At 34.9% G+C, this 26,296-nt stretch overlaps 4 protein-coding genes across 4 annotated transcripts; 2 read left to right on the top strand and 2 right to left on the bottom strand.

Annotated features, from left to right (window-relative positions):
• Positions 1-166: 166 nt before the first annotated feature.
• Positions 167-3,386, bottom strand: LOC135689134 (uncharacterized). The gene has a single exon (XM_065206257.2). It carries the CDS (start codon positions 3,263-3,265, stop codon positions 1,307-1,309), a length of 1,959 nt encoding a protein of 652 aa, XP_065062329.2. The 5' UTR covers positions 3,266-3,386; the 3' UTR covers positions 167-1,306.
• A 35-nt stretch (positions 3,387-3,421) lies between these two features.
• Positions 3,422-7,912, top strand: LOC135689142 (non-structural maintenance of chromosomes element 1 homolog). Its single transcript, XM_065206268.2, has 9 exons — positions 3,422-3,584; positions 4,008-4,129; positions 4,745-4,822; positions 5,238-5,339; positions 5,647-5,688; positions 5,988-6,104; positions 6,438-6,505; positions 6,942-7,027; positions 7,250-7,912. Exons 1-9 carry the CDS (start codon positions 3,470-3,472, stop codon positions 7,345-7,347), a joined length of 828 nt encoding a protein of 275 aa, XP_065062340.2. The 5' UTR covers positions 3,422-3,469; the 3' UTR covers positions 7,348-7,912.
• Positions 7,913-7,991: 79 nt separating this feature from the next.
• Positions 7,992-9,875, bottom strand: LOC135689140 (translation initiation factor eIF2B subunit beta). The gene is made up of 2 exons (XM_065206262.2): positions 9,373-9,875; positions 7,992-8,891 (listed from the first exon to the last, which is right to left on the bottom strand). Exons 1-2 carry the CDS (start codon positions 9,668-9,670, stop codon positions 8,137-8,139), a joined length of 1,053 nt encoding a protein of 350 aa, XP_065062334.2. The 5' UTR covers positions 9,671-9,875; the 3' UTR covers positions 7,992-8,136.
• Positions 9,876-9,902: 27 nt separating this feature from the next.
• On the top strand, positions 9,903-25,479 carry LOC135689139 (intraflagellar transport protein 52 homolog). The gene is made up of 15 exons (XM_065206261.2): positions 9,903-10,026; positions 14,656-14,783; positions 15,144-15,231; positions 16,208-16,337; positions 16,785-16,860; positions 17,531-17,605; positions 18,051-18,177; positions 18,794-18,880; positions 19,264-19,332; positions 20,339-20,416; positions 20,908-20,984; positions 22,095-22,182; positions 22,931-23,039; positions 23,586-23,731; positions 24,382-25,479. Exons 1-15 carry the CDS (start codon positions 10,003-10,005, stop codon positions 24,430-24,432), a joined length of 1,353 nt encoding a protein of 450 aa, XP_065062333.2. The 5' UTR covers positions 9,903-10,002; the 3' UTR covers positions 24,433-25,479.
• Positions 25,480-26,296: the final 817 nt, after the last annotated feature.

A 26,296-nucleotide genomic window follows, 5' to 3' on the forward strand; every position in this document is an offset into this window, starting at 1 on the left:
GCCCCTGGCTGTGACTTTAGTTAAGACGTTGAGAGCCAGCTCGGGCTTTGAGTGAACTGGGCCCCTTGGGGGAGTTTCAGGTGTAAAATTGCATTGGGACGAATCATGTTCTCCTTTTTCTAAAAATATGAATATGATAGCATAAGACCAAAAATCAACAATCAAATTGATGAAGCTGAATTGAAACTGTGCTATACACAACTAAGACAATACAAAACAAGTAATCCAATATAAGTCTTTGCTACACATTTAAACAATGGGGCAAATCTTGCTACTAAGCATGCTAAACTTAAATCTGAAAAATGCAGTTATGTCCTATGGGGACTCTGTACTAGCCAAATAATATATAAGAATTATTAAAAACATGACTAAATTATTTTGAAAAAGGGAGACAATAGCTAGACTATACTAATTAATAGGATGGTGGTCACAATTTTGTCATGTTAAGGATATAGGGATTTGTATTCAGAGCTAGTAAAGGTAGATTTCATCATAATTGACATTCTTTCAAACATAATTATGTAAAGTTATGTTCCTTGAAAGCAAAAATTTTCTGCATTATTCATTACTTTAAAACACAAACTTTACATCTACAAGGTAAAAAAACTATTTTCAGAAAAAATAGAGCTTTTCAAAGAGATGATAAGATGAAACCTGTATACTTTAAATAGTTTACCAAATTTAAAGGAAAGTAAACAATTGAATATATAATATTGAAATCAGCTTCTTTGGCATCATAAATGTTAAAGGAATGCCTAAGTTGGTATAATACAATTAAGAAATTCTACTTGGGATTTTAGGTGTTGAGTACACTGCTCAAAAATCATATAATCAAAGATTCAAAGCTATTTAATCCCAAAACTGGATAGGATTTTGAGAACCTTAATTTGCAAAAAGAACTTCTCCTGAAACTATATGCAGAACAGGGTCCTGGTGGTAACAAGGTCGATTAAAAAACAAGATCAGCTTAGCTTTGTGGTAACAATTTTGCTTGGGTAAAGGGTACAAGTTTGAATAGCAATGTTGTTCCCACAAAAAAATTGTATCTACAGATTGCACTGTTAACACCAACTTCAACTGAAAAACAAGTCACAATTTATGTCTTGCTTTACAGAATCAAGCCAAAGTTTTAACTATGGGTGACTGGCTTTTTATTCATTAGTCAAAATAATAATTCAACTAAAAAAGCCATGTGTGTAACAGCCATCAGGGTGTTAATTTTACGACATATATTCCAAATTCAAATGTTATAAGCTGCGGAATTCAATAACTGATTGATGTAAACCCTTGCATTCTGGTTCAATAACTAGTGCTTGTTCCAAAGAAATCCAGCTAAAACTCCCATACCTACAACAAGAAGTGTGCCAACCATGACTTTAAATGAGAAGCTGTCATCAGTTGTTTCATCTTTTGGCTTCTCTTTCTTCAAACCTTCTACCATTCTTTTGTACATATCACTCTCCTTTTGGCTGCTCTGTTTGACATATTTACCTACACGAGTAAGCTCACTATGGACCAATTTATTATTGGGATCAAGCATTGAGGCTTCTTTGAGGCACTTCAAAGCCTCTTTTGTATCACCTAATGCCTCAAGACACTTTGCTTTTCTGAATATTGCCTTAACATTTTCAGACTGCAACCTCAAGACATTATTACAGGATTGCAATGCTGCTTGAAAAGCATTGACCTTGAGCTGAGAAGCAGATAAATTATTCTGGCATTTAACTTTCATTTCAATGACTTCCTCACTAGTAGACCCATCTAAATACTTAAGTCCTCTTTTGTAGCATTCAATTGCACCACCAAAGTCTCCTCTTGTATACAAGCTATTTCCTCTGAGCCTTTTTTTATCTGCAATTTCAACTCTTTCAGCATTAGACAATTGTTCTTTATCTGGACCTTCACTGACTGCTATTAATTCTACTTCATATGTAATATCGCAGTTTTTTGGTATAACTGGCTCAGTTTCATCACATCCAAATGGACCATATGCATATTTTGAGTTTGTATACAAAAGTGCTTTCTCTCCAACCTCCATTAGTGCAACTGCCATTTCTAAAGCTTGAATCACATCCCTGTCATCAATTATAAAGACAATTTTCTCCTCTTTCAATTTAGCTCCATCTTTTAACTCACCATTAACAATTAATGTAACTTCATCTCCTGGTTTTGGCCTTGAATCAGGGCCTTTACCAGGTACTAATACTTTTTTCTTTAATAAACCATTTCCAAGCATATCAAGCCATTCATTTTCCCTAGGCTTTTCATTTAGCAGCATTTCTGCATTCTCAACATTTGCTTCACTTTCAACAGCAGATTCTTTGACTTCTTCATCCATTTTTTTGTCAGCTTGCTGGGTTGATTCAGTGTTATCATTGTCACCATCCAGTTCTTGTGTTTTTGTAATAGTGTGGTCAATTGTTTCTGGCACTTCTGTAATACTCTGGCTAGGTTCTGTGCGAATGGAACTAGATGTAATATTACAATCCTCTGAGCCAAGATCTTCTTTTACATCATTGGAAACATCGTCAGTGACAAGAGCTTCTTCAGCTTCATCAGCAGCATCATTCAACAGTTGATCAGTGTCTTTTGACTCAATCACAGCCTCTTTATTCTCTTCAACTGTACTACTGTGGTCTTGCCCAGCCTCATTGTGAAGAAGACCAACATCCTCTTTTTTGGCAACTACTCCATGTCCATTTTCTATATCTTCTTCGCTTTGTTCACTTTCGTTTGTCACACCAACATCCTCTTTTTTGGCAACTACTTCATGTCCATTTTCTATATCTTCTTCGCTTTGTTCACTTTCGTTTGTCACACCATCGTCCTCTCTTTTGGCAACTATTTCATGTCCATTTTCTATATCTTCTTCGCTTTGTTCGCTTTCCTTTGTCACACCAATATCATCTCGATGAATCTCAGCACTTTTTTCATGTGCATTACTTAATTGCATATCATCTTGTACAGTTTGATTTTCTACGGCAGAGTCAATATTATTTTGCACTATTTGTTCATCTGCATCTGGGCCTACAGAATTAGCCATTTCGTTCCCAATCATTTCATCTTTTTCTGCTTCGCTATCTCCCATGTCATCGGCCTGGCCAGGTGTTTTAACTGACATCCCATTATCGCTTTTATCTCTTGGAATGTTAGCAGCACTTTCGATATTTGATTTTGAGACATCGCCCAGTGATGATGAGTTTTCAGTCACAACTCCTTGCTCTTCAGCAACATTATTACTGCCGTTGACATCGGTACTCTCCATGGTATTTTTTGATAAGAGTCTCTCCCTTCTTCCACTGCTTTATCAGATAAAAGGCACGAATGTAACGTGCATTTGATACTTGAGCATTGACAAGTAACAAGAAATTTCGCTCACCTGTCCCCTCGGTATCAGGCAAGCAAAAAGAGGCTATTTAATAATGACTAAAATTTGGCGGGAAACATAGAAGGCTGTCATCCTGTGAAAATGGTTGAGCATCAGGATAGTCATCGCTATTTTCTGCAATGGTTTGTCGCACAGAGTTTGACAACAGAGCGTAATGCTCGGCAATTGCATGAAAAGGCTTGCAACAAATTTGACGGTTGGTGATTTTTTAAAACGTTCATGAAAACAACAATACGATATGTCATTAATGATTTTCTGTTTAGGGGAATTCCATCGGAGGTTTGGTGATCAATTTAAATGGTGCACTTTGCACAATTTTTGTGTTATTGCTTAAAAGATTTTAAATTTATTATGAAAGTTAACCCAGCTAAGTTTGAACAGAAGTCAGTTAAGCTTGATAACAATTTCTCTTAAGATCGAGTCAAGACATTTGAAACAAGTCTTTTAACAAGGTTAGCGCTATATAAAATAAATGAGCCAACCTTCTTTCTCTACAGTTATCTGCTTGCTGACCAAAGTTAGCATTCTCAAATTGTAATAAATAACTTATCATTATGGTTTTTATTTTCTAAATTTAGTCCAGTTATTTGCGCCAACAATTGGTTTCCTATCTTTTCAGTCCATTATGATGCAGATTCATTTTCTGCATTTATTTCCATCATAAACAAGAATCTCAAGCCAATCTTCATGGAAATAAGACATGGAAAATCGGAAGATGATGGAACATCATACTACGCACTGGTACTGAAATTTTTCATCACTTTTTACAAAAGTTGAAAATTGTAATTTTCCATATTGATAACTTAATTCATACAATATTCACCATTATTGAATAGTAATTGATAACAAAGGCAGATTCGGATGAAATTTCAATAATGTAAACTGGGTTCCATGAGGTGTTCTCAAAATATGATAGTCACACCCTTAGCTCAATTATTCCTGATTTCAAAATGAATTTTTCATCCAAAACTTCCCTGTATAAAGAAAGGCTGACTATGCGCAATGCAGAATTGTTATACATTTTCTAAAGGGTTATGGGCTAATGAAACTCATAATTGTCTCACAAAGCCCTTTAGTTTTGTGTTAAGTTCAATCGTGGTGTTGTCATAAGAATGTATGTTCCATGACTTTAAACCCTTCATTGCAAAGTGAAGGTAAAGTTCTACATCAGGTTTGGTTAATTGTTTTTAGCTCAGCTTATTGGAAGGTTGACATGTCTGGGCGTCTAAACTTTTTAACAGTCTTAAAAGGATTAGTACTTTTGATATACCACAGTTCTCCTACCATTAATTGTGTTTAGAAATGTTCACTTTGACAAAAATTGTTTGACGTACAAGTATTCATGGTTCATTTCAGGTCAACTGTTCTGAAGATGAGCATTCTAAACTAGCAACCAGCTTCACTGCCAATGAAATTGCATTTTTCAAAAGAGTTGTAAGTAATCTTGTTCAGGATTAACCTTGCATTTTTAAGGAGGCTTGATATAGTACTGAATTTCAAGTTCTGCTTTCCCATCTGGGTCAACCAAGACATTTATCAATAGTGTAACTAATCCTTGTTACACACAATGGAAGATTGTGAGAGCCCTAAAGCATTGATTATAAGACCTTTAATCTTTATCAAATTCTTCTGGACTTTTCTTAAATAAAATCAAGGAAAGCAGACAATAGGGAACCAGCAAAGAGGCAGATGGTCTATTTGCTTCCTAGAAACCAAGATAAGCGGTAGGGTGTGATGGCACAAGTTGGCTCTAACAATTTCTAAAAATATTTATTGGTGAAATGCAATCTTCATCCATAAATCAAATAAGTGTAACTTTTCTTGCATGATGTATCTATTTTTCCACTAGCTTGAATCCATTGTTTCGTCTGATGATGGCTATCTCCCCTCGATGACTCTTGTGAATCTCGGCTCTGAATTGGATGTGAAAATATCAGCAAGTGCCTCAGAGGTATGGCAAGTTTAATTGGTCACTTGTAAAATAAGAATCCTGAGATGAAACTCTAAAGGATACTTTGAAGTCACTTGAAAATATAAGGGTTGAAATCAGCTCATGACATTGAGAAGCTCTCCTCTCCATGTGACCCTGCCTCATTATTCCTACCCTGAAAATGTCACAGCCTATAGGAGATATAAGTCATGAACCTGTTGTTCACCAACGTAATAAGTACAGAGCAATCCATACATCCAGATTCTTGTCATCTTGTAAAACAAAGTTGAAAATAGCAGAATTCAAAGGAACATCGCTTCTTTTTTAGTCTCTGTTGACTAAATTGGTGGAAGAAAAATGGCTCACAGAGGTAGAAATTGCATTTATACCTTAATTTCCATTTAACATGAAATGTTTTTAAATAACATTGATATATTTGCACTTCGGAATTTTAATGCTCAGTTATAGATGATTTGAATGCCAATGAACTAATATATTTATCAACAAAACTATAACTTAATATGAATATAAACATTAGTAAGAGAAGTTAATAAATAACCCATAATTTATACTTCTAAAGTGAAAATATGAAAAGGTGATATTATTATTTTCATTATCCTGGTAAATATCTTTTGGAAACGTTGGAAAAACTGACTCTTTGTTTTTTAGATTGATGGTGACTTTTCTTTAGGGCCCCGGACACTAATAGAACTGAGTATGTACTTGAAAAATATTTACAATGAAGAGATTCCAGACTGCAAGATGTGCATGCATATTGTGATCAAGGTACAGTTTAACAAATTTTTGTTTCTGTTCTGATGTCTTGCCTTGTCTGTGGGAAGTGGGTACATGCTTTGCTGAGTTTTTTAGCTTGTTTAGATTACCATCTAGCATGGTAGAAAATTTATAAAGATATCTGTGTTTCCAAGTCTTATTTTAAGCTATGTATAGACAGTAATTTAGGATCTTAAGTCATTACACGAGAAGAATCTGGTATTGAAATTGCAGAACAACTTAATAATTTTAATGAAGGTTTAATAAAAAAGCTGATAAAGGACTGAGATGCCTGAGAGAGATGTTTCTGTTTTCATTTAAAGACACACATTTTTTTCTCCATAGGGTCAAACATGTGCAAACTGTGGGGTTAGAATTCACTTGTATTGTGCTGCCAGGTTTTTCAAAGGAAGGTAAGTAATTTTTTTCAAGCTATGTTCCTTCTAGTGTAGTACTTCATAACCTGAAAGCCAGTAAGGTCTAATATTGCTAACACGCAATTGCTTACAACCATGTTTTTATTGTTTTTGATGAAATGAAGCTAAGAAATAAAGTTCTTAACTACTTCATTTCAAATCAAAATATGTTTGGTTAAAATATTCACAATTAGGACTAACTTCAAAGGAAAGATTAATTTTTGAATCTTTTTAATCATCTACATTTGGAGGGTTGTTGAATTCCAGTTTTTCATGAAAATAATTTCAAATTCATCCAAGTAGCTTATGAACTTTGAGAGAAAATGTTAAGTGTAGCAAATTACACAAAACTGACTTTGTCCAGTGTATTGGGTTTACAAATGTTTTTTGAAATAAGGCATCAAATAAACTTCTTATTTAAAAACTTTTACAGGGATCTTGATGCAAGGAAGTGTCCTGGGTGCCAAGCAAATTGGCTCCATGAGGTCCCAAGAATAAGAAACCAAAGAGAGACAACGAGTATGTTTATCAAAGTTCTTCAGTTGTTTGCTGTTTTAAAACATATAAATAAACTGTATGGTCAGAAAATGGTGGAAATCTTTGCATCATTTTTCTTTGTCAAAATAAAATCCAAACCTTCTGTGTTGAAAGAAGACTGTCATAAACAGAATACTTGAAAAATTCAAACAAGGAAAGAAATGTTTTTACAAAACACCTAATTTTATTTTATTTTTTTATTAGATACATCTACCAACAGTGACCCAGAGCCAGGAAGTTCAGGACTTATTCATGAAATGCAAAGAGCTGGTAGAACTCGCACCAAACGAACATCAAGATGAAACAACTAATATAGGGCTTATACACACCATTTTCTTGAAACATTTGCTATTATTTAAATACCTCTAATCCAATGAAAGATTTTTTTCTAAATGTGATTAGGAAAACAATGCATCAAACATCCCACTTTGACTTGAGCATACATAGGTGGAAAATCTTAATAAAGTTTTACCAAAACCCCAGTCCTTTTCAAATTTTTACTCCTGATAAAAATCAGGGATATTCCAGAGAAGAAATAGATTTATCTTACCTCCTTGGCAATAAAGAAAATAAAAATCAGAGGCATCAGGGATGTGAGTTTGCTAACAGAGGTGCATTATTTCTGATTTTGAATGTTTATTGAAAACGTAATGTATATGGTTAACATCTGTTTTTATTTGTCAATGAAATTTTAGCACATGCGCAGAAGACTGCACTGTCAATGTATTGTTATTTTTAAAATGATGCTGCCTATATCAATATATTCAAGCATTGTTATGTTGTTTTTATAATTTAAAAAAAAAATAAAAAATTTAAAAAATCTAAAATAATTTAAAAAAAGAAATGTTATGTTGATTTGAAGAGGCAGATCTCAGTGAAAGGTTTTTCCCTTGTGTTTTATCTTCCGTTGGTATATTCTTTACCTTTAAATGCAATACAAGGGGCCATTTCTTCTCACAGCAAATACTTTAAATTCATACATGATTGGACTAGACCATTATGCAAATGAGCCACCACAAAGTTGGAAGAAGCAACTGACTTTGCCAAAAAACTAGTCACAAATCGAATTAACCTATTGATTTTTTTAAATTCTAAATGATATAATCATCTGGATGATATAATTCACTAAGCAGTCTGTAAACATAAGATGGTGCATTCCCACCAACATCAGATATGTACAGGTTCACCAGATCTGGGGTGATGTAATCAAATGCTGGATTTGTTATTGAAATCCTTGACAAAAGATGACCCTCTGAAAAATCCATCACATCATGTGGAGAGAGAAATTTGTTAATGTTATCTTGATCATATGAGCAAACATACTGGGGTGATAGCTTGAACAGGGCACCACACACAATCAAAGGCACTGAATGGTGCTTTGCAGCCAAAGCCAATGCTCCACATCCACTCACAACTTTGAGACCACCATCTGCCATTACTGTATCTGCACCAATTATTACTTTATTGACACGAGCCATAATTGCAAAGATTGCAGCATCAGCTATTAAGGTAGTTTCAACACCAGTCTCAGCTAAACGTTTGGCAAGATTTTGGCCATGGTAGTAAGGTGCACATTCAGCTACTATAACGCTGAACTTTCGCTTCCTTGCTGCATTCTTCAAGAACTTTTCGACAGTTCTTGAAGCTCCCATTGTCATTATAACTTCATTTGAATGAATATGCTCCAAGGCTTGCGCTGCAATGTTATCTATGCTTGTTTCCAACTCACTAATCAACTCATTAATGGCATCCACTATAATTGACTTTAGTAAAGGAACTGAACCAGTGAAATCTCCACTCTTCTTTTCTGATAGTAGGAATCCCTGCAAAGATCCACTTGTTCCATCTATTGACAAAATCAAAGCAAAAATAGCAAGCCAAAAACCAACTGATTTTTGAAGAGAAAGCCTTGAAGAGACTTGTTTACCTGAGACAATTTTTTATCTAGCACCTGGACTTTGTTTTGAAAAAAGTTTTGACATTTTCATGAAGTAGCTAAAACTGTTTAAAAAAACATTGTAGCCATCAAGCTAGAGTGGATTCTCAAAATACTCATCTAAAGGCAATTAAATAAAAAAAGCTACACTTTTTTGTATCATGTAAACATGAACTTTCATAAGCACTGCTCGATAAGCATAGCTTCTCATTGTCCTAACAACTACCTTCGGATGCTAGGTAGCAATAAATACAAAATACAAATACATGCAAGAAATCTTCATTGTATTGGTACAAGAATGCATCTTTTGGTCACCAGTGCTGATAAATTCACAAAGCTTGACAAATGAAATCAGTTCAACGCATAACTTGTTTAAATAAAAGAGCTTTACCTTCAGTTTTTCCAATCGCAGTGGCATATTCTTCTTTGATTATTTTCAATATTCTCCGCACCATATTTCCAACCGCTGCCTCTGAAGGCTGTGCCTCGACCAGTTTTTGTCCCGCAAGTCTCACAAACTCCATTAATTCTTTTGCTGTTCCCCATCTCAGTTGCCCTACTGCTTTTCTTAAAACTAAAACAGTTTTCATAGCGACATTGTAGCTACCGTTTATCTCTCCTCTTTTCAAGCATGTCACAAGGCTTTCCACGTGTTCATTGACTTCATCTATGTTTGAAAAGGCAGCCATACTTATTTCGAAGTGGGCCTAAGCTAAAGATAAAAAATCTCGTTTTGAAACAGCAGCTCTTGGTGCACGGCCTTCGAAAATCAAGTAAAGAAAGCTCCAGTCTTGCAAAATACAAAGCAGTGACTTCTTCTTTTTCATATGATGCACAAATTTCATCGAAAGAGGTGCATGCAGTCTCTTTGAGCAATCAAATTACTTATTTCGTACACTGCAAAGTGTTTCAAAGATGAAAGTCTTGAATCGAAGAGGAAAACGAGGCAGGATCCATTTTGTACCGCTGACCAGTGAGAGCGCTGCGCTTCTTTTTGCTTGGTAACAAAAAAACTTTGCAAATGGCGCCGGGAACTCTAAATCAGGTATTTGGAATCATCTTTCGCTTTTGACTTTTGAATTGCAGACAACGTTTTTTAGCAAAATTTAGTACAATCGTAGATAAGATTTGATAGATTTAATCTGCCTCGGAATTCTTATGCGCGTTATTGATGATGTGCAAATTTCGTTTATCAAATCTGCAAACTTTATGCACGTCCCTAAATATTGTTTGTGATTTTGGAAATGTGTAAGTTAGATTCAGTTGGCAACATTATCAAAGTATGATAATTTGAAAACTATCATTATTCTCTATATAATTATCATACAGTACAATTCTCTTATTATTTCTCAATACACAAATTCAACCATATTGGTAACGTTTCCCCCAGTATAAGGCGCCCCAGTATACGGTCCAGCCCCAGTATAGGGATTGTCAATCAAGATTATGTTCTTAAGTGCCGCCAAAGCCGTTTCGGTTCGTTATCGTCGCGATGATAGATAGAAGTTATTTCAAGTCACAGCGGCTTCTCGGCCAGTAGACATTCAGCCATACACTTTCAGCAAGCGGCCATGTTGTAACAGCCGTACTTGAAAGACATTCGCGTAGCTCACCTTTAAAATATTATACCTTTAAAACTCATACAAAATATAAGTTTAGTTGTTTAAGTTTCGTTTTATTTTGCTCGTACCAAGTTTTGGTGCGACTATCGAGCCGAGTAACGTGGGAGCCTTTAGCAAGAATATAGGGCTCGCTCGTTCAGCTGACAACTACGGGGGTCAAATTGTTTCTAAGATACAGTTTTGAAAAAATCTTGACTGAAACTGTTTCGCCGGCCAATTGAAATCGGTGCACTTGCGTTTAGACTTTATTTGTTTTATTGTTTTGTGGGGTTCCTGGTGTTTAATGTTGCTTGCCTTGTTTATATGACGAGCATTGACTGGGGATTTTTATGAACTAGAAGTTAGAAGAAAGAGGGTTTCGTTATGTTCACAAGGTTGCAAATCAACCTTTTGATTATATGCAGCATTCTGAAAATCAAGTTCACATGTCACATTGCGTTTTTTGCTTGTTCAAAAATTATCTTCCCCAAGAACTACACCTCGGTTGTGGGAGACACGCGCGGGGCCTTCACCCCCGGGTCAGACATAGAGAATTCTCAGAGTAGCGCGGACCTCTGTGCACTTTTGCATAAATTTTGCCTCTTGTATGACCGATTATACCTTTAAAACTCATACAAAATATAAGTTTAGCTGTTTAAGTTTCGTTTTATTTTGCTTGTACCAAGTTTTGATGCGACTATCGAGCCGAGTAACGTGGGAGCCTTTAGCAAGAATATAGGGCTCGCTCGTTCAGCTGACAACTACGGGGGTCAAATTGTTTCTAGGATACAGTTTTGAAAAAATCTTGTCTGAAACTGTTTCGCCGGCCAATTGAAATCGGTGCACTTGCGTTTAGACTTTATTTGTTTTATTGTTTTGTGGGGTTCCTGGTGTTTAATGTTGCTTGCCTTGTTTATATGACGAGCATTGACTGGGGATTTTTATGAACTAGAAGTTAGAAGAAAGAGGGTTTCGTTATGTTCACAAGGTTGCAAATCAACCTTTTGATTGTATGCAGCATTCTGAAAATCAAGTTCACATGTCACATTGCGTTTTTTGCTTGTTCAAAAATTATCTTCCCCAAGAACTACACCTCGGTTGTGGGAGACACGCGCGGGGCCTTCACCCCCGGGTCAGACATAGAGAATTCTCAGAGTAGCGCGGACCTCTGTGCACTTTTGCATAAATTTTGCCTCTTGTATGACCGATTATACCTTTAAAACTCATACAAAATATAAGTTTAGCTGTTTAAGTTTCGTTTTATTTTGCTTGTACCAAGTTTTGATGCGACTATCGAGCCGAGTAACGTGGGAGCCTTTAGCAAGAATATAGGGCTCGCTCGTTCAGCTGACAACTACGGGGGTCAAATTGTTTCTAGGATACAGTTTTGAAAAAATCTTGTCTGAAACTGTTTCGCCGGCCAATTGAAATCGGTGCACTTGCGTTTAGACTTTATTTGTTTTATTGTTTTGTGGGGTTCCTGGTGTTTAATGTTGCTTGCCTTGTTTATATGACGAGCATTGACTGGGGATTTTTATGAACGGGGTTCCCCAATGATTGCTTGCGATAGTTGTAATGAATGGTTTCACGTAGAATGTGTCCAAGCAGTAATAAAAAGGCAGAACAAGTGGTTTTGCGAAAATTGCACTGCAGTTGGAAGCGAAACAGAATCACAACATGCCCCGCTGAATAAAAAGAGGAAGGAAATGGCTATGAGTAAGGGTTCTAAAAGGAAAAAAGAGTCTGCAACCTTACAAGGGAAAAGAAAACCCATTTGTTTGAAACCAATTGAGAGCCCATGCGAAAAGAAAGTTGCAGTAGACGTTAATTTGAAAAGTTTGAATAAATTCTTACTAGCTTCACTAACAAATGGGTCAATTGCAGAAAAGCTAGCAATGTTTAGGAATACAAAATTACCGTCCGTTTATGCAGAAAATATTAATTTAGTATTGAAAGAGGATATTACTCTAATCGAAATTTTAGCATCGCACGGGGAAGGCTACGAAGAGGCTGCCGAAATGATTTCCCTGTTCCTTAATCAGAACTACGGTAAAGAGTTGAAAATAAATAAATCCGACTGCGATATGTTGATAATTGTAACAGGGTCATTCCATGCCAATGAGGGACAGTCATGTAATGCACCCTCTCAAATTTTCCTGATACTCCTATCAGATTCTTAGCATTTTGAGAGGAAAATAACCTGAAAATTTCAAGTTGATATCTTTGCTCATTCAGATATTATAGTTATTTTAATTTTTGCTGATTCAGCATAATATTATCCACATATCCGCCATTTTGAATGTGCAGAGAAAGAATTTGCCTCTATAACCTCTCACTGCTTTTTTTGCAAAATTTGGACATAGAATGGCTGATGGACATAGAATATTGTTTGTTTCATTATTTAGTACTGGCCAATAATTTATCAGCCATTCTATGTCCAAATTTTGCAAAAAGGGCAGTGAGAGGTTATAGAGGCAAATTCTTTCTCTGCACTTTTTAGTGAAGCTAGTAAGAATTTATTCAAACTTTTCAAATTAACGTCTACTGCAACTTTCTTTTCGCATGGGCTCTCAATTGGTTTCAAACAAATGGGTTTTCTTTTCCCTTGTAAGGTTGCAGACTCTTTTTTCCTTTTAGAACCCTTACTCATAGCCATTTCCTTCCTCTTTTTATTCAGCGGGGCATGTTGTGATTCTGTTTCGCTTCCAACTGCAGTGCAATTTTCGCAAAACCACTTGTTCTGCCTTTTTATTACTGCTTGGACACATTCTACGTGAAACCATTCATTACAACTATCGCAAGCAATCATTGGGGAACCCCGTTCATAAAAATCCCCAGTCAATGCTCGTCATATAAACAAGGCAAGCAACATTAAACACCAGGAACCCCACAAAACAATAAAACAAATAAAGTCTAAACGCAAGTGCACCGATTTCAATTGGCCGGCGAAACAGTTTCAGACAAGATTTTTTCAAAACTGTATCCTAGAAACAATTTGACCCCCGTAGTTGTCAGCTGAACGAGCGAGCCCTATATTCTTGCTAAAGGCTCCCACGTTACTCGGCTCGATAGTCGCATCAAAACTTGGTACAAGCAAAATAAAACGAAACTTAAACAGCTAAACTTATATTTTGTATGAGTTTTAAAGGTATAATCGGTCATACAAGAGGCAAAATTTATGCAAAAGTGCACAGAGGTCCGCGCTACTCTGAGAATTCTCTATGTCTGACCCGGGGGTGAAGGCCCCGCGCGTGTCTCCCACAACCGAGGTGTAGTTCTTGGGGAAGATAATTTTTGAACAAGCAAAAAACGCAATGTGACATGTGAACTTGATTTTCAGAATGCTGCATATAATCAAAAGGTTGATTTGCAACCTTGTGAACATAACGAAACCCTCTTTCTTCTAACTTCTAGTTCATAAAAATCCCCAGTCAATGCTCGTCATATAAACAAGGCAAGCAACATTAAACACCAGGAACCCCACAAAACAATAAAACAAATAAAGTCTAAACGCAAGTGCACCGATTTCAATTGGCCGGCGAAACAGTTTCAGTCAAGATTTTTTCAAAACTGTATCTTAGAAACAATTTGACCCCCGTAGTTGTCAGCTGAACGAGCGAGCCCTATATTCTTGCTAAAGGCTCCCACGTTACTCGGCTCGATAGTCGCACCAAAACTTGGTACGAGCAAAATAAAACGAAACTTAAACAACTAAACTTATATTTTGTATGAGTTTTAAAGGTATAATATTTTAAAGGTGAGCTACGCGAATGTCTTTCAAGTACGGCTGTTACAACATGGCCGCTTGCTGAAAGTGTATGGCTGAATGTCTACTGGCCGAGAAGCCGCTGTGACTTGAAATAACTTCTATCTATCATCGCGACGATAACGAACCGAAACGGCTTTGGCGGCACTTAAGAACATAATCTTGATTGACAATCCCTATACTGGGGCTGGACCGTATACTGGGGCGCCTTATACTGGGGGAAACGTTACCAACGTTGCTCCACAAATTGGTATGAGAAAATATTATTTTATGATGTTAACTGGTATAATAAACAAACGTTTTTCAGGCTGACCTGGACCCAGGCAATGCTTCCAACACTATAATATTTGACTGTTCAAAGAAAGAGCTCCTCAATCCAACCAATGGATTCAAATCCTGGACAAGGAAGCTAAAAACAAATTGGAAAATCATTACGTATGTTGCCTTGGGAGGACTTTTAATGATGAAATTTCATGCTGAACAAATTAGTTGTGAAGTTTGTGGTGTTGCAATTTTTCCTTCAAAATATTGTTTTTTTTGAGAAAGTATCATAATCAAGAATTGTTGAGATACATTGCAAGAAAATCTTAATAACTTAAAGCTCAACCCAGTGAAAAACCAATTATTAGCAGTGTTAAGACTTCCACAAAAACAACGAAAGCTGAAACTTGAGATTGCTCTTTTAACAAGAAATTGATGATGTTTTTTAGCTTGCAAATATATTTGCTATATCATAATTTGTTTGATAATAAGCCTAAAGAAGGAAATAATATTTTTGATGAATTGCCTTTCTAGGAATAAAGATGAAATCAGCCTTGATAAGCTTACTGTCGGAAGGGTTCTTGTTTTGGCAGCACCAAGGGAAAAATTCAAAGCTAGTGAGGTACTATTTTGCAAAAAAGTTATTTTGTACCAGACTGCAGATTTGTGTGCAGTGGCATGGTGCGACCATTCTCATTGGGGGGGGGGGGGGGCTGGGGTTTTGTAAGAGATGCAAAACCATATTTTACCGACAGAAATTCTTTTGTTACATTAATATTTTGTTATAATTTTAATTCTACCTACGAGTTCTCTGAAAGTTGGGGGGAGGGTGTTTGTGTGCAAGGAATAATTTTCTGCTGCTGATGCTTATATGGGAATAAACCATGTTAAATAGCTTTCTAGAAATAATAAAACTAATTAAAGTAAAAAAAGCATCAAGTTTCTTCTTGTTAAATATGTCAATTAAGAGACTTGAGATAAAGATTGAATTGGAATTTTATGTCAACTGTCACAAACTCAACAAATTTAGCATAAATAATGTTTATGAATACTCAAGATTAAAAGATTCAAGTGTTTCAGTATGATAAGTGTTGCTTATAATGATAATAATTTTAATTGGAAACTTAGAGTGCTTGTAAGTTAAACTAATTCAGATATGTAAGTTTATAATGTATGGTCAATTCTTTTAAGCAAAAAAGAAAAATCCAATGCTAAATTTCTATTCAAGAATTTGAAAAATTATATTTTAGAAACTATTTGAAAGTCATTGAACTTTGCAAAAATGTATTTAGTCTGTAGAGCAATTTTATTCAAAGCAACTTTGAGTGTATAGATTGCTGAAACAGAAAGAGGCCCTTCATCTCTAGATCTAACATACTTTGAAGGTTCCTACTTGAAGAATTCTGCTTCGATTTGTCTTTTTAATAATATTACTGTTGTTTTCATGTTCTGTTATTGATTTATTTATATAATTAGTTTTTTATTGTAGCAGAAATTGAATTAGATCAAAATCCAATGCTCATGTTGATATTTAGAATAAAAATTTGCAGAAATTCCAAGTATAAAGTTACAATTCTTGTTTCTATTTCATCTTTCAGTTTGAAGCTATAAAGCAGTTTGTCGATAAAGGAGGCAATGTTATTGTTATGATGAGTGAAGGTGGCGAAAATTCATTAAAAACAAACATCAATTTTCTACTAGAGGATTATGGTATCATGGTAAATTCAGGTAACAAAGTTAATTGATCAAGAAGCCTCTTCTCTATATTGAAAGATTTTATTTAGTTGCTTGGTTCCAATTTATACAGAAATTGGCCTTTTGTATTAAGTTAAGTGATAACATTTTATTTCTTTTTGCAGCCAGAGCAAACACCTTGTTTTCTTCTAATTTCTTCAAAGTTTCATCTCATGCTAAAGAGTTTCAATGACTAATATGATAATAAAGTATTTTCTTAGTTTTGATATTTTTTGATAGTTAATTTAAGATTATTTTGCATTTTTCTTGTTATTTAGAAAATAATTTCTCATTTGATAAGTTCATTATTTTTCAATATGTGCTGTTCCTGCTTGCTGTATCTACAAAATTAAACAATAGATTATGAGGAACATGGTACCTTTGTTTCCTTTTCTTATTTTGTAGCAATTAATACCATACTTCATTGTCTTTATCTTTCAGATGCTGTTGTGAGAACAAGTTATTATAAATACTTTGTACCAAAAGAGGCTTTTGTGCCAAATGGGGTCTTGAATAGGTGAGTGTTGGATTTATGACCTTTGTTCTAAACGATAATCAATGCAATAAGATGCCTTGTAGACCAATCAAACTTGAATGGGGATATTCACACCTTAAGGTGGTCACGATGAAAAGCTATCAAATGTCATATAAACCTAGATCAGTTTTTGCTTAATGATAATTAATTGGATACAAAAAGAATGTGGGTTCTTCAAAGAGTCTCAATACAGCAATAATGTACAGAAAAAACATAAAAAACAGAATACTGCATGAAAACATAGCAAACTACAACCGCATTACATGCATCATTTAATGGAGTTTTACTAGAACAGGCCTTACAAGGAGATGCTCAAGCTCAATAAAGCGGCGCTACATGCACCTAGAAAGTTCTAGAAACTTGATTGATCAAGCACCTAGCGTGTTTATGATCTCTTAAAATTAAATATGAAAAGCCAAATTTGTTTTTGATTATATTTGATAATGCTTAATTGAGTGCCAGAAAGTTTAAAGTGCTCAGTTTGTCAAGCGTGTACTTCTTGCTCTTCACAAGGCCTATAATAGAAACGTCTTCCTCATTTCACTTGAGTATTTCAGTTTTATCCACTATTTAGTATACTGAGATGCATGTATCATGTGTGTGTACAATTTGCTTGATTTTTATAATGGAGCAATAATACTTTGTTTTTTAGAGAGATAAATAAAGCAGCTGGTAAGAAAATTCCTGGATCATCAGTCTCTGCTAGTGATGTGACTCAAGGACATGAGTAAGTTCAATGCTAATCTTTTTAACAAGGCAGACATTTAATCCTAAGTTTTTATTTATGGCTTGGGTATATGTTTTGAGTATCACATAAATTTTAAACTAGGCCCTGCAAGGAGATGCTAATGATGGCACAGCGTCAGCAGCAATATTTCAGATGTGATGTTTTTATTGATGTTGCATTACAAATTAAATACAACTAATCAACCAAGCCTACGGCACTGCTAAATTTTTAATTAGGACAGGGAGGCAGAGACATATCAATAACGTAGAAAATACTGTTTCCTTTATTATGGAAAGATAATTCAATTGTCTTTCTCTGACATCTTGCTCAGATTTATTCTAGTCTGATCTGTATTTCTTTCGAAATATCTATGTATCTGTCTCTAGAATCTATTTCACAGTTTATGCTATTAGTTGACACAAAGATTCTCCATTTCTATTTCTAGATGTTTGAGTTTTGTTTACCCCTATGGTGCAACACTGACTGTTGATAAGCGTGCTGTATCAGTCTTGTCAACTGGAAGTGTGTGCTTTCCATTAAACAGACCAATTTGTGCTTTCCACTCTTCCAAGGTATGCTGTAAACATTTACCAGCATGTTGAAAATGCCTTTGTTTAGTACACCATATCAATTTGATGCACTTATATACTTTAATATTTGATCTATGAATTTGTTAAATGACAAAATGGTATACTAGTTTGAAATACCTATAATATTTTGTTCAAAATGTGAAAACATCATGGTTTTCCAGTCTCAAACTCTTGTTTTCTCTTTGGAAACTGTTCTTGAGACTCTTCAACTTAAATCTGATAATACCAGTCTTTTTCATATTGAAAGATGTTTATTTTCTAAAACCTTTTTGCTAGTTCCATCTAGCAATCCTTCAAGATATCTCAAAGCAGACTGATGAAGATCCTTGGTATATTGTCATCCATGCTGTTTGCTAACACATTGTATGAACTTTGAATAAACCTGGCGTAGCAAAGATATTTCAATGCTATATGATACAGAGCACCAATTCTTTCCACTTGCTGTTACAAATGCTATACAGGCCTACAGGATTGTGGACAAAATTCTTCTACTTCAGATTTTAATTATAAATGATGTCATTTTATTATAGAGAAGCTGTAATTCTAACAAAGCTAAGGAAGTGGCAAAAGGTTTCATATCTTAAAATGTTTATTTTAGGGTTCAAAAGGGAAATTGGTTGTATTAGGTTCAGTGCATATTTTCAGTGATCAATATATAGACAAGGAGGAAAACAACAAAGTGCAGGTTTGAAGTTGCTTAAGACATACTTATCTTCTTTATTATCTTGCATCTGTAATTTGTCCCGTTTTATCCTTATCTTGCAGAAGATAAGCCTAAAGTAATCTCAAATTCCTTCAATTTTTTCTTCTTTCATAAGGATTTGTTCAGTATTTTTTAAAACGAACGGTTTATGAAAGAGAGATTTTCAGTAAAACAATGGTTCAACCTGGGCTGTTCTTTAATATTCAAGTTTAGAAACAAAAATTGAGTATGAGCTCTTTATAAAATTTCAAACAGCTGCAAGGCATATCTAAGATAATTAGGCGAGGAATGATTCATACGTAATCCAAAACGTCCCTTGACAATTAAAAGCCTTTGTTTTTATAAAGAGTGTTTCTCTTTTCAAGGATGTTATTTTGAGATGGCTCACCACCGATGATTTTCAACTAAATAACATAGATGCTGAAGACCCAGAGGTATGAAAAGTTTAAACAAATATTTCTTATTTTCCTTTGAGGAAACAAGTAAGTGTCACTAGCACACCTTAATGTCATATAATGCTTCATTCTACAAAATAAAAGCCACTTCCAGGAACTGTACGACCCATCTTATGCGATATGTTAAAACAAGATAAAAAACAGTTCTTACTAGAAAGGTCTAATTAAAGTCTCGCGATTTTTCTCCGCGTTAGTAGTCCGTTTCTCGATGGAACAAACTATGTTGCGCCCATAACAAGACTATCGTCGTCACGACTAGGCCTTTAGTATTTCTAACGTGTTTTAACACAGATTCTGGACGGTTTTAGCCAACTTTTGTGTTTCTGCATGTCTTATTTAAGAGCAAAGTAACGATTTATAAAGTTCAATCAAGAGTCGTGACCATTTTAATAACACTTAACCATTCTGATGCAGAGTATTTGAGAACGCTGGTACACAGCTGGCATTTGTTTCCTAACGACTTTCATTAAGTGTGAAAACCAGATAACCACTAAAAACCATCCACTTATTTGCACCATCGCCTAAATACCGTTAAATAATCATGCGGATAATCCACATAACAGTTCCATAGCTTTAATTTTATATTGTCAACTATAAGTCTCTCTGAAGATATCTGCGATGTAAAATTGTAGAAAGATGTTAAATGAATATGTGCTTGCTGTATCACATTCAAGACTCGAAAAGAAAGTCGAGAAAATGATTACTGAAATGTTTCGACACAACAATTAAAAAGTTCTGCGCTTAATCTTTACAGTTTGTGGCACTATATTTTTATTTCTTAACATATTACGAAATGTTCGAGGGTTCAAAGACAATTAAAAAGTCTATAAAACAACATGTGCTTTGGTAATTATTAAGAACAACCTTTAAAAGCAGCCAAATCTGCAGTATTATTTTCATCAATTTTGTCAGTCTGTTCTTAAACAAGGAAAAGGTAGTCCTGGTTGTTGACTATAAATGTCATTCCTGACCTGTTTTCTTCCAGATCTCGGATTATTACTTCATCCCAGACAGTACCCAATTAAGTGAAAGACTAAGGGTTTGTCTTCAAGAAGGAGACGAGGTAAGCCTTCGTTTGATTCTCATTCTCCTCAAACGACTGTCAATACTTCTTCTCTGTCAGCAAAGGTTTGGGAAGGACGCTTTTCACGGTCAAACAGGTCCTAAAGTTGCTCCATTTGAGCTGGGACCTGGGGGTTATATCCATTTGTCAAGGTTTTAAGATCTTTAGTTTTTAAATGTTATTTTTATTCTGTAGTTGGTTGTAAGGGTTATATACCCTTACAACCAACTACAGACTACAACCAACATCAGGGTGATCAGAAGTTGTCATACAAATACTTGAAATAACAGGTAGCGAAAGGATTTAATTTAACAGCAATCAGTTCTTTGATTTTAGTCACAAGCATTTTCTAATGTTTTTGTAACATACAGCTTGATTCTCTAGATAGTCACGAACAAATTAAGATCTCAGGTTATTTGCTGTTTTCAAATGAATGTCCCTCGAAATGAGTCTTTCGCCTTCGATCACATTGATTCCGATTGTTTTTCTAGATTCCAAGGGATCACACGCAGTTATTCCACGAAAATTTATTCACCTTGGATACAAACTCTGTTGCTTCAGTAGTCAGGTATAAAGAAAAGTTTTCAAACGTTAATGACTGAATACAATTTAAAGTTTATGTAAAGTCATTCATATATGTATTTTAAGATTTTCAGTACCCGTTTCATTTGCCTTCAACCTTTAAGTTTCTAATGATATCTTGTGACTTCCACTCTCATTTTCAATGTTTATAGTGGTAACCCTCAATCAACATGGCCATTGAAAGTTTGTTGAAGAATCAACGTTCGTAAAACAAATCAACGATAACTAGATAAACAATTTTTTGGCGGTAAAGAACTTTGAAATGGTATTGAAAGAAGCAAATATTCCACAACATACTACTAAGAGCCAAATGTTTGCGTTTCTCCGAATGGCCTATTTCGATCCACAACTGGTTATATATTTTCCATCGTGTTCTTTCGGACCCCTATTCTGACGTTTTATACTCTGAGGAGTGCCAGACGAAAAAGCTTTTAGTAGCGACAAAGATTCATTAGATAAGGATGATGAATTGACAAAGAAGATTTTTGTAGGAGATTTATGCTTTTAAGAGAAGACAAGCATGATTTGTCTTCACAAGAAGATAATGTCTCAAGCTAAAAACCAAAAGTTGAAGACTAGAAGAAACTGTAGAGTTTATCAAATGAGCTCAACACAAGGAATTTGTAAGCACAGTAAAGACCCTCAAGGACATAGATCCCTTCAATGCAGTCCCAGAACACCTACGAATACTTTGACATCATCTTTTACCATTGTTTGCATCTTTGGCAAATTTACCACTGTCTGAATCGCGTAACATAACCATTCAGCATTCACTCAAGATAGCCTAGGTATATTAAACTAATCATTTTTATGGACTAGATGTGAATATAGACGACCTTTATGGACATATTATAATCGGCCTTTTGGCCAAGATGAATAGAAGCGTGTTATGAACGAATGAATAGTGGCGATTTGACATTGCATTTTAATGATATAATTTGATGCGTATTTCGAGCCAGTTCTACACACTTTATTCAATGTTTTGTTTCTTCTGAACACAAAAGATGGCATAAAACTTCAATTAAAATGCAAATGTAAGTGAATTTCAGTTTTAAATGTGTTAATATAATCTAATCTATTTGTTTGTGATTTTCAGAGCGTTTGAAGAGTTGAAAGTCAAACACGAGCAGCTGCAGCTGATAACACCCCAGTTTGAAACTCCGTTGCCTCCATTACAGCCCGCTGTAAGATCATAGCTTTTTTATGTTTGCAGTTGCTTCCAAGTGTGTTCCTCTTTGCGACATTTGCTTCTCCATGAAAAATCTATGGTTTCTAGGAATTTTTACGAATTGCTATGTGAGGGTTCTGAAATAAGGTGCGGGTTACTTGAAAGATAGGGTGTGTAAAAATATGGCAAAGAACTTGTTAAGGGAATTTTCAGGACTAGTTTCTTTTTTAGTTGTAAGAATATCTTAAATTCATCTAGTAAAGTGGTTTTACTGTAAACGAATAACAAAATCTATAGAAAACTAGACAGATTTTGATGTAGAATTCCCTATTAGTCAGGGCTGTTAACCAAGAAAGTGGTGAATCGTTCACATTGTGATAGAAGCATGAAACTTGGTAGAAGTACACAGTTTGATACGCTGAAAAAGATAGAATGCAAACCCCTTCGAAAAATGCCCCCAAATGCTATTTTTAGACTGAGGTATTAGATCCCAAGCCTCTTCAGTAGGTATTAGATGAATTATGCAGTTAATTGTAATAGAAGCACAAAAATGATTAGACTCACAATAATTAGACCACTTTACTAAGAATTGCAATATGGAAACACAAGCAAAACAAAAGCATCCTCCAGTTTGTGTAGACCAGTCTCTTTATCAGAATTATACGTGGTTGTTTTCATAGGTGATGTGCATGTAACAATCAATGCATAATGACTGAATGTCAGTTGCCATTGGAATTGATTTCATAATATTTCTTCAATTTTAGGTTTTTCCTCCACAATTTCGCGAGTTGCCACCGCCAGCACTGGACTTGTTTGATTTAGACGAGGCATTTTCATCGGAAAAATCGAGACTTGCACAAATCACAAACAAATGTAAGATTTGACTGGATTTAGTTTAATTTGTTTTTAGTTTAATTTTGATGATCTTTTGCTAAATACACTTGTTTTAAGATGAGGTCTAGGATATTTTATCAATAGAACAATAATAGCACGGTTAAGCAGGTCCCAAAGTTGCTACATTTGAGCTGAGACCTGTGGCCTTCTCGTGAAGTCTCTCTCGTTTATTGGTTTTATGTGTTATTTGTTGCTTGTCCCCAGAAGTGTGTCAAAACAAGAGTCAGAGAGAAATTGACCAGTTTGTAAAAAACAGTTAGAAAAGAGGATTAAGACTATCCCAACTATTTCAATGTTTTTAAAAGTTGGATTATAACGATGGATATTAATATTGTGAAAACACCTACACGCTGTTTGAAATGAAAACATTTTGTCAAATTTGAAGGAAATGCTTCTGTAAAGTGTTGCTTGAATCAAACAAGATCAGCGGGAACTTAATTTTCTAATTTACAGGTTGTATTTGAAAACCTAACGAAGAGACTGGTTTCTGAATACTTATCAACTGGAAATTTCTTGTTTTATTAGGTAATGACGAAGATCTTGAGTATTACGTAAGGGAATGCGGAGAAATTCTTGGCGTTACAAGTAAACTTGCTCCGGAGTCACGTGATGCCAAGCACATTCTAGAACATATATTTGCTCAAGTTGTCGAATTCAAAAAACTAAACCAGGTATGGCTACCACTTTCAATTCTACTGCTTAGATTAATATCATATGCTTATAAATTAAAAAGAATTCAAAATGTTTGTATTAAGAAATGTTGGAACAAGAAGATAGGCATAAGGGCATGAACAAAGTTCCACAGAACCTCAACAGATATTTTGGACATTCAATTCTTGAAACCTTATGTTCTTGATATTCTCACTACAGCCCTCTCTTGTAGAAATTGTATTGAATGATTTCGTATAGGTAGAAAGACTTCCTTCGAGCGTGGCTCATTTCCATAGCAACACTGTCTTAGCATTAAATGCTAACCCATAAAGCTTTGCGACTCGTTAGTCTTAGATTTCAAACGAACATTAGCACCAGGTCCTGGTGTTCCTTTTGTTGTTACATTTGTAACCTGATCACACTTGTTTTTTTCAATATGGCTGACGATGCTTTATAACAGTTCTTGTTTGGTTTAGTTACATGACCGTTTCAAATCAAAATATTATAACTAGTTCTCGATTAGTTTTTACAAACTTTTAAAGCAAAAGTATTTGTTAAAAAAAATTTCAAGGACCTAGCAAGTGATCTAAACACCATAAATGTTAATTAGATTGAACACATACCTTCAAACTGTCTGATATTTACAAGTCGTTCTTTATTCTTCTTGCAGGACGAACCTGAGCCGGATATGCTAGATGGAGGAGACGTGCATTTCTCTTAAAAGGACTGTTTGTACCATATTGTAAAAATTAGAAGAATGCGAAAATGTTAATGACCTTTCGTTGAATAAAGTAAGAGAGGAGATCATATAGATTATAATTAGCTTGAAAGATTATCCTAGTAGAAGGAAGGTCAGATAAATCAGAAGGTTCTGAACGTTCTGAAGGAAAGATTACCTGAAAGGAAGGAAGGTTTTGGAATTCAGAACGTTCGTAATTAAGGCAAACTTCTAGTTCTTTATATCACAAATGAAAGTGATAGATAGTTGTAGCCATGAAAGTGCTCTCCGGTGCTCAGTTAAATTAATGTAATTATGTTTTGTATGGAAAATTTTCCCACATATCAAATGATTCCCTACCCTTTTCATGACCGGGTGTCTCAACTGGCCATAGTATACGTCAAATTGAATAATCAGTGGAGATATAGATTAGTGCTTATACAAACTTATAAAACAGTTGTCTTTAGCCTCTATTTTTTGTTCCCCATTGTCTGTTTCCGTTTATTGGTCACTCTTCCTTGATTTATAGAAACAGTACCATCCCTCTAGCTATTACAACCCTCCCTCAAATTATGGACTGGAATCTAAAAACGTAATGAAAGAAATAGAATGGGTTGTATCAGTTCGAGAAAAGACCCTCTTTCCATTATAACTCCCCCCTATTTGACAGGTCTCTTCTCTCTGGCTTTTTATACTCTGAAAATGGCTCTACTTGGCACGCCAGAAGTATACTGAGGTTAGTTGGGCTGCTAATCAAGCTTCTGACCCCCAAGGAAAAAATTTTGCTGAATCAATAAGAAATAAGTTTATGTTGCCCTGTCTAATCAAATTTTTATCGATGCAGCATCGCACTCTACATTTAAAGCGAATTGCCAGTCCTGGTTGTTTTAACGCTAATCAAATTTGCAAATGGGACTTTTCATTACACAGACCTTCTGTTCCAATGAATATAGTGATTTGATACTTCTACAGAATCGCACTTTTAATTATATTTAAGTTTGTATAATATGTTATAATGCAAGTTGATAATTTAATTGTTGTTTTCATGGCCATGTTTACTGTCTGACGATATATGTACGAATTTAAGCAATGTTCCAAAAGTATTATCATTTAGCAAACACATAACTCCGAGTCTGTCCGATTGGTGTTACCTCGTAATGCATTGGAATGTGAATTTCATAACTTAGCCCTTCTTAGCGTATATTAAGATGGATCAACGGTTGAAAAAGAACAACCATCCTAGATAAACTGCAATCAAATAAAAGAGGTTCCCATTCTAAAAGTGCTTTCATTGCTAGAATTTTTTAGAATTCTCATTACAAATAATATTTTGGTGGTGTAAAAATTAAAAAAAAGGCTTTGAAAAAAGAAAACATTTGAGCATAAACATTTTTCAAGAATAAAGCTTTTCGTCTGAAACTATTCAGAGTATAAAACGTCAGAACATAGGGGTCTGGAGCACAGACTAGAACATAGATAGATCGAGTTTTCGACATTAAAAATTACGGTCTGAGTAATTCATTACACTCTTAGAAACAATCCAAATTTGGTTTATGTTTTCAGAAATATATCTTATATTCTTGACTTGGGATGAAGCATTGATGCTAAATTTTGAAAATCAAGAATAAAATGGGGGTGTAGGCGTGTCTACAGCAAAATGTTTTTAAAGCCACGATACTCGTCCCTTCTTGAACATATCGGTTAGATGGACTAACGAGAGTTTTCTTTCACGTATGTGAAACAACTATATTATTGGTGATTGTTTTCCAGGAGGAGGGATGGCTTAGAAACAAATTTTACAAACAAATTGAATTGTATCGTAACAGGAACAACATCTCCCCTGCCCAGCTACGAAACCACAGAAGAA

Source organism: Rhopilema esculentum, chromosome 9, assembly GCF_057945365.1.
Source record: "Rhopilema esculentum isolate cy_ngs chromosome 9, ASM5794536v1, whole genome shotgun sequence".
Classification (NCBI taxonomy): domain Eukaryota; kingdom Metazoa; phylum Cnidaria; class Scyphozoa; order Rhizostomeae; family Rhizostomatidae; genus Rhopilema; species Rhopilema esculentum.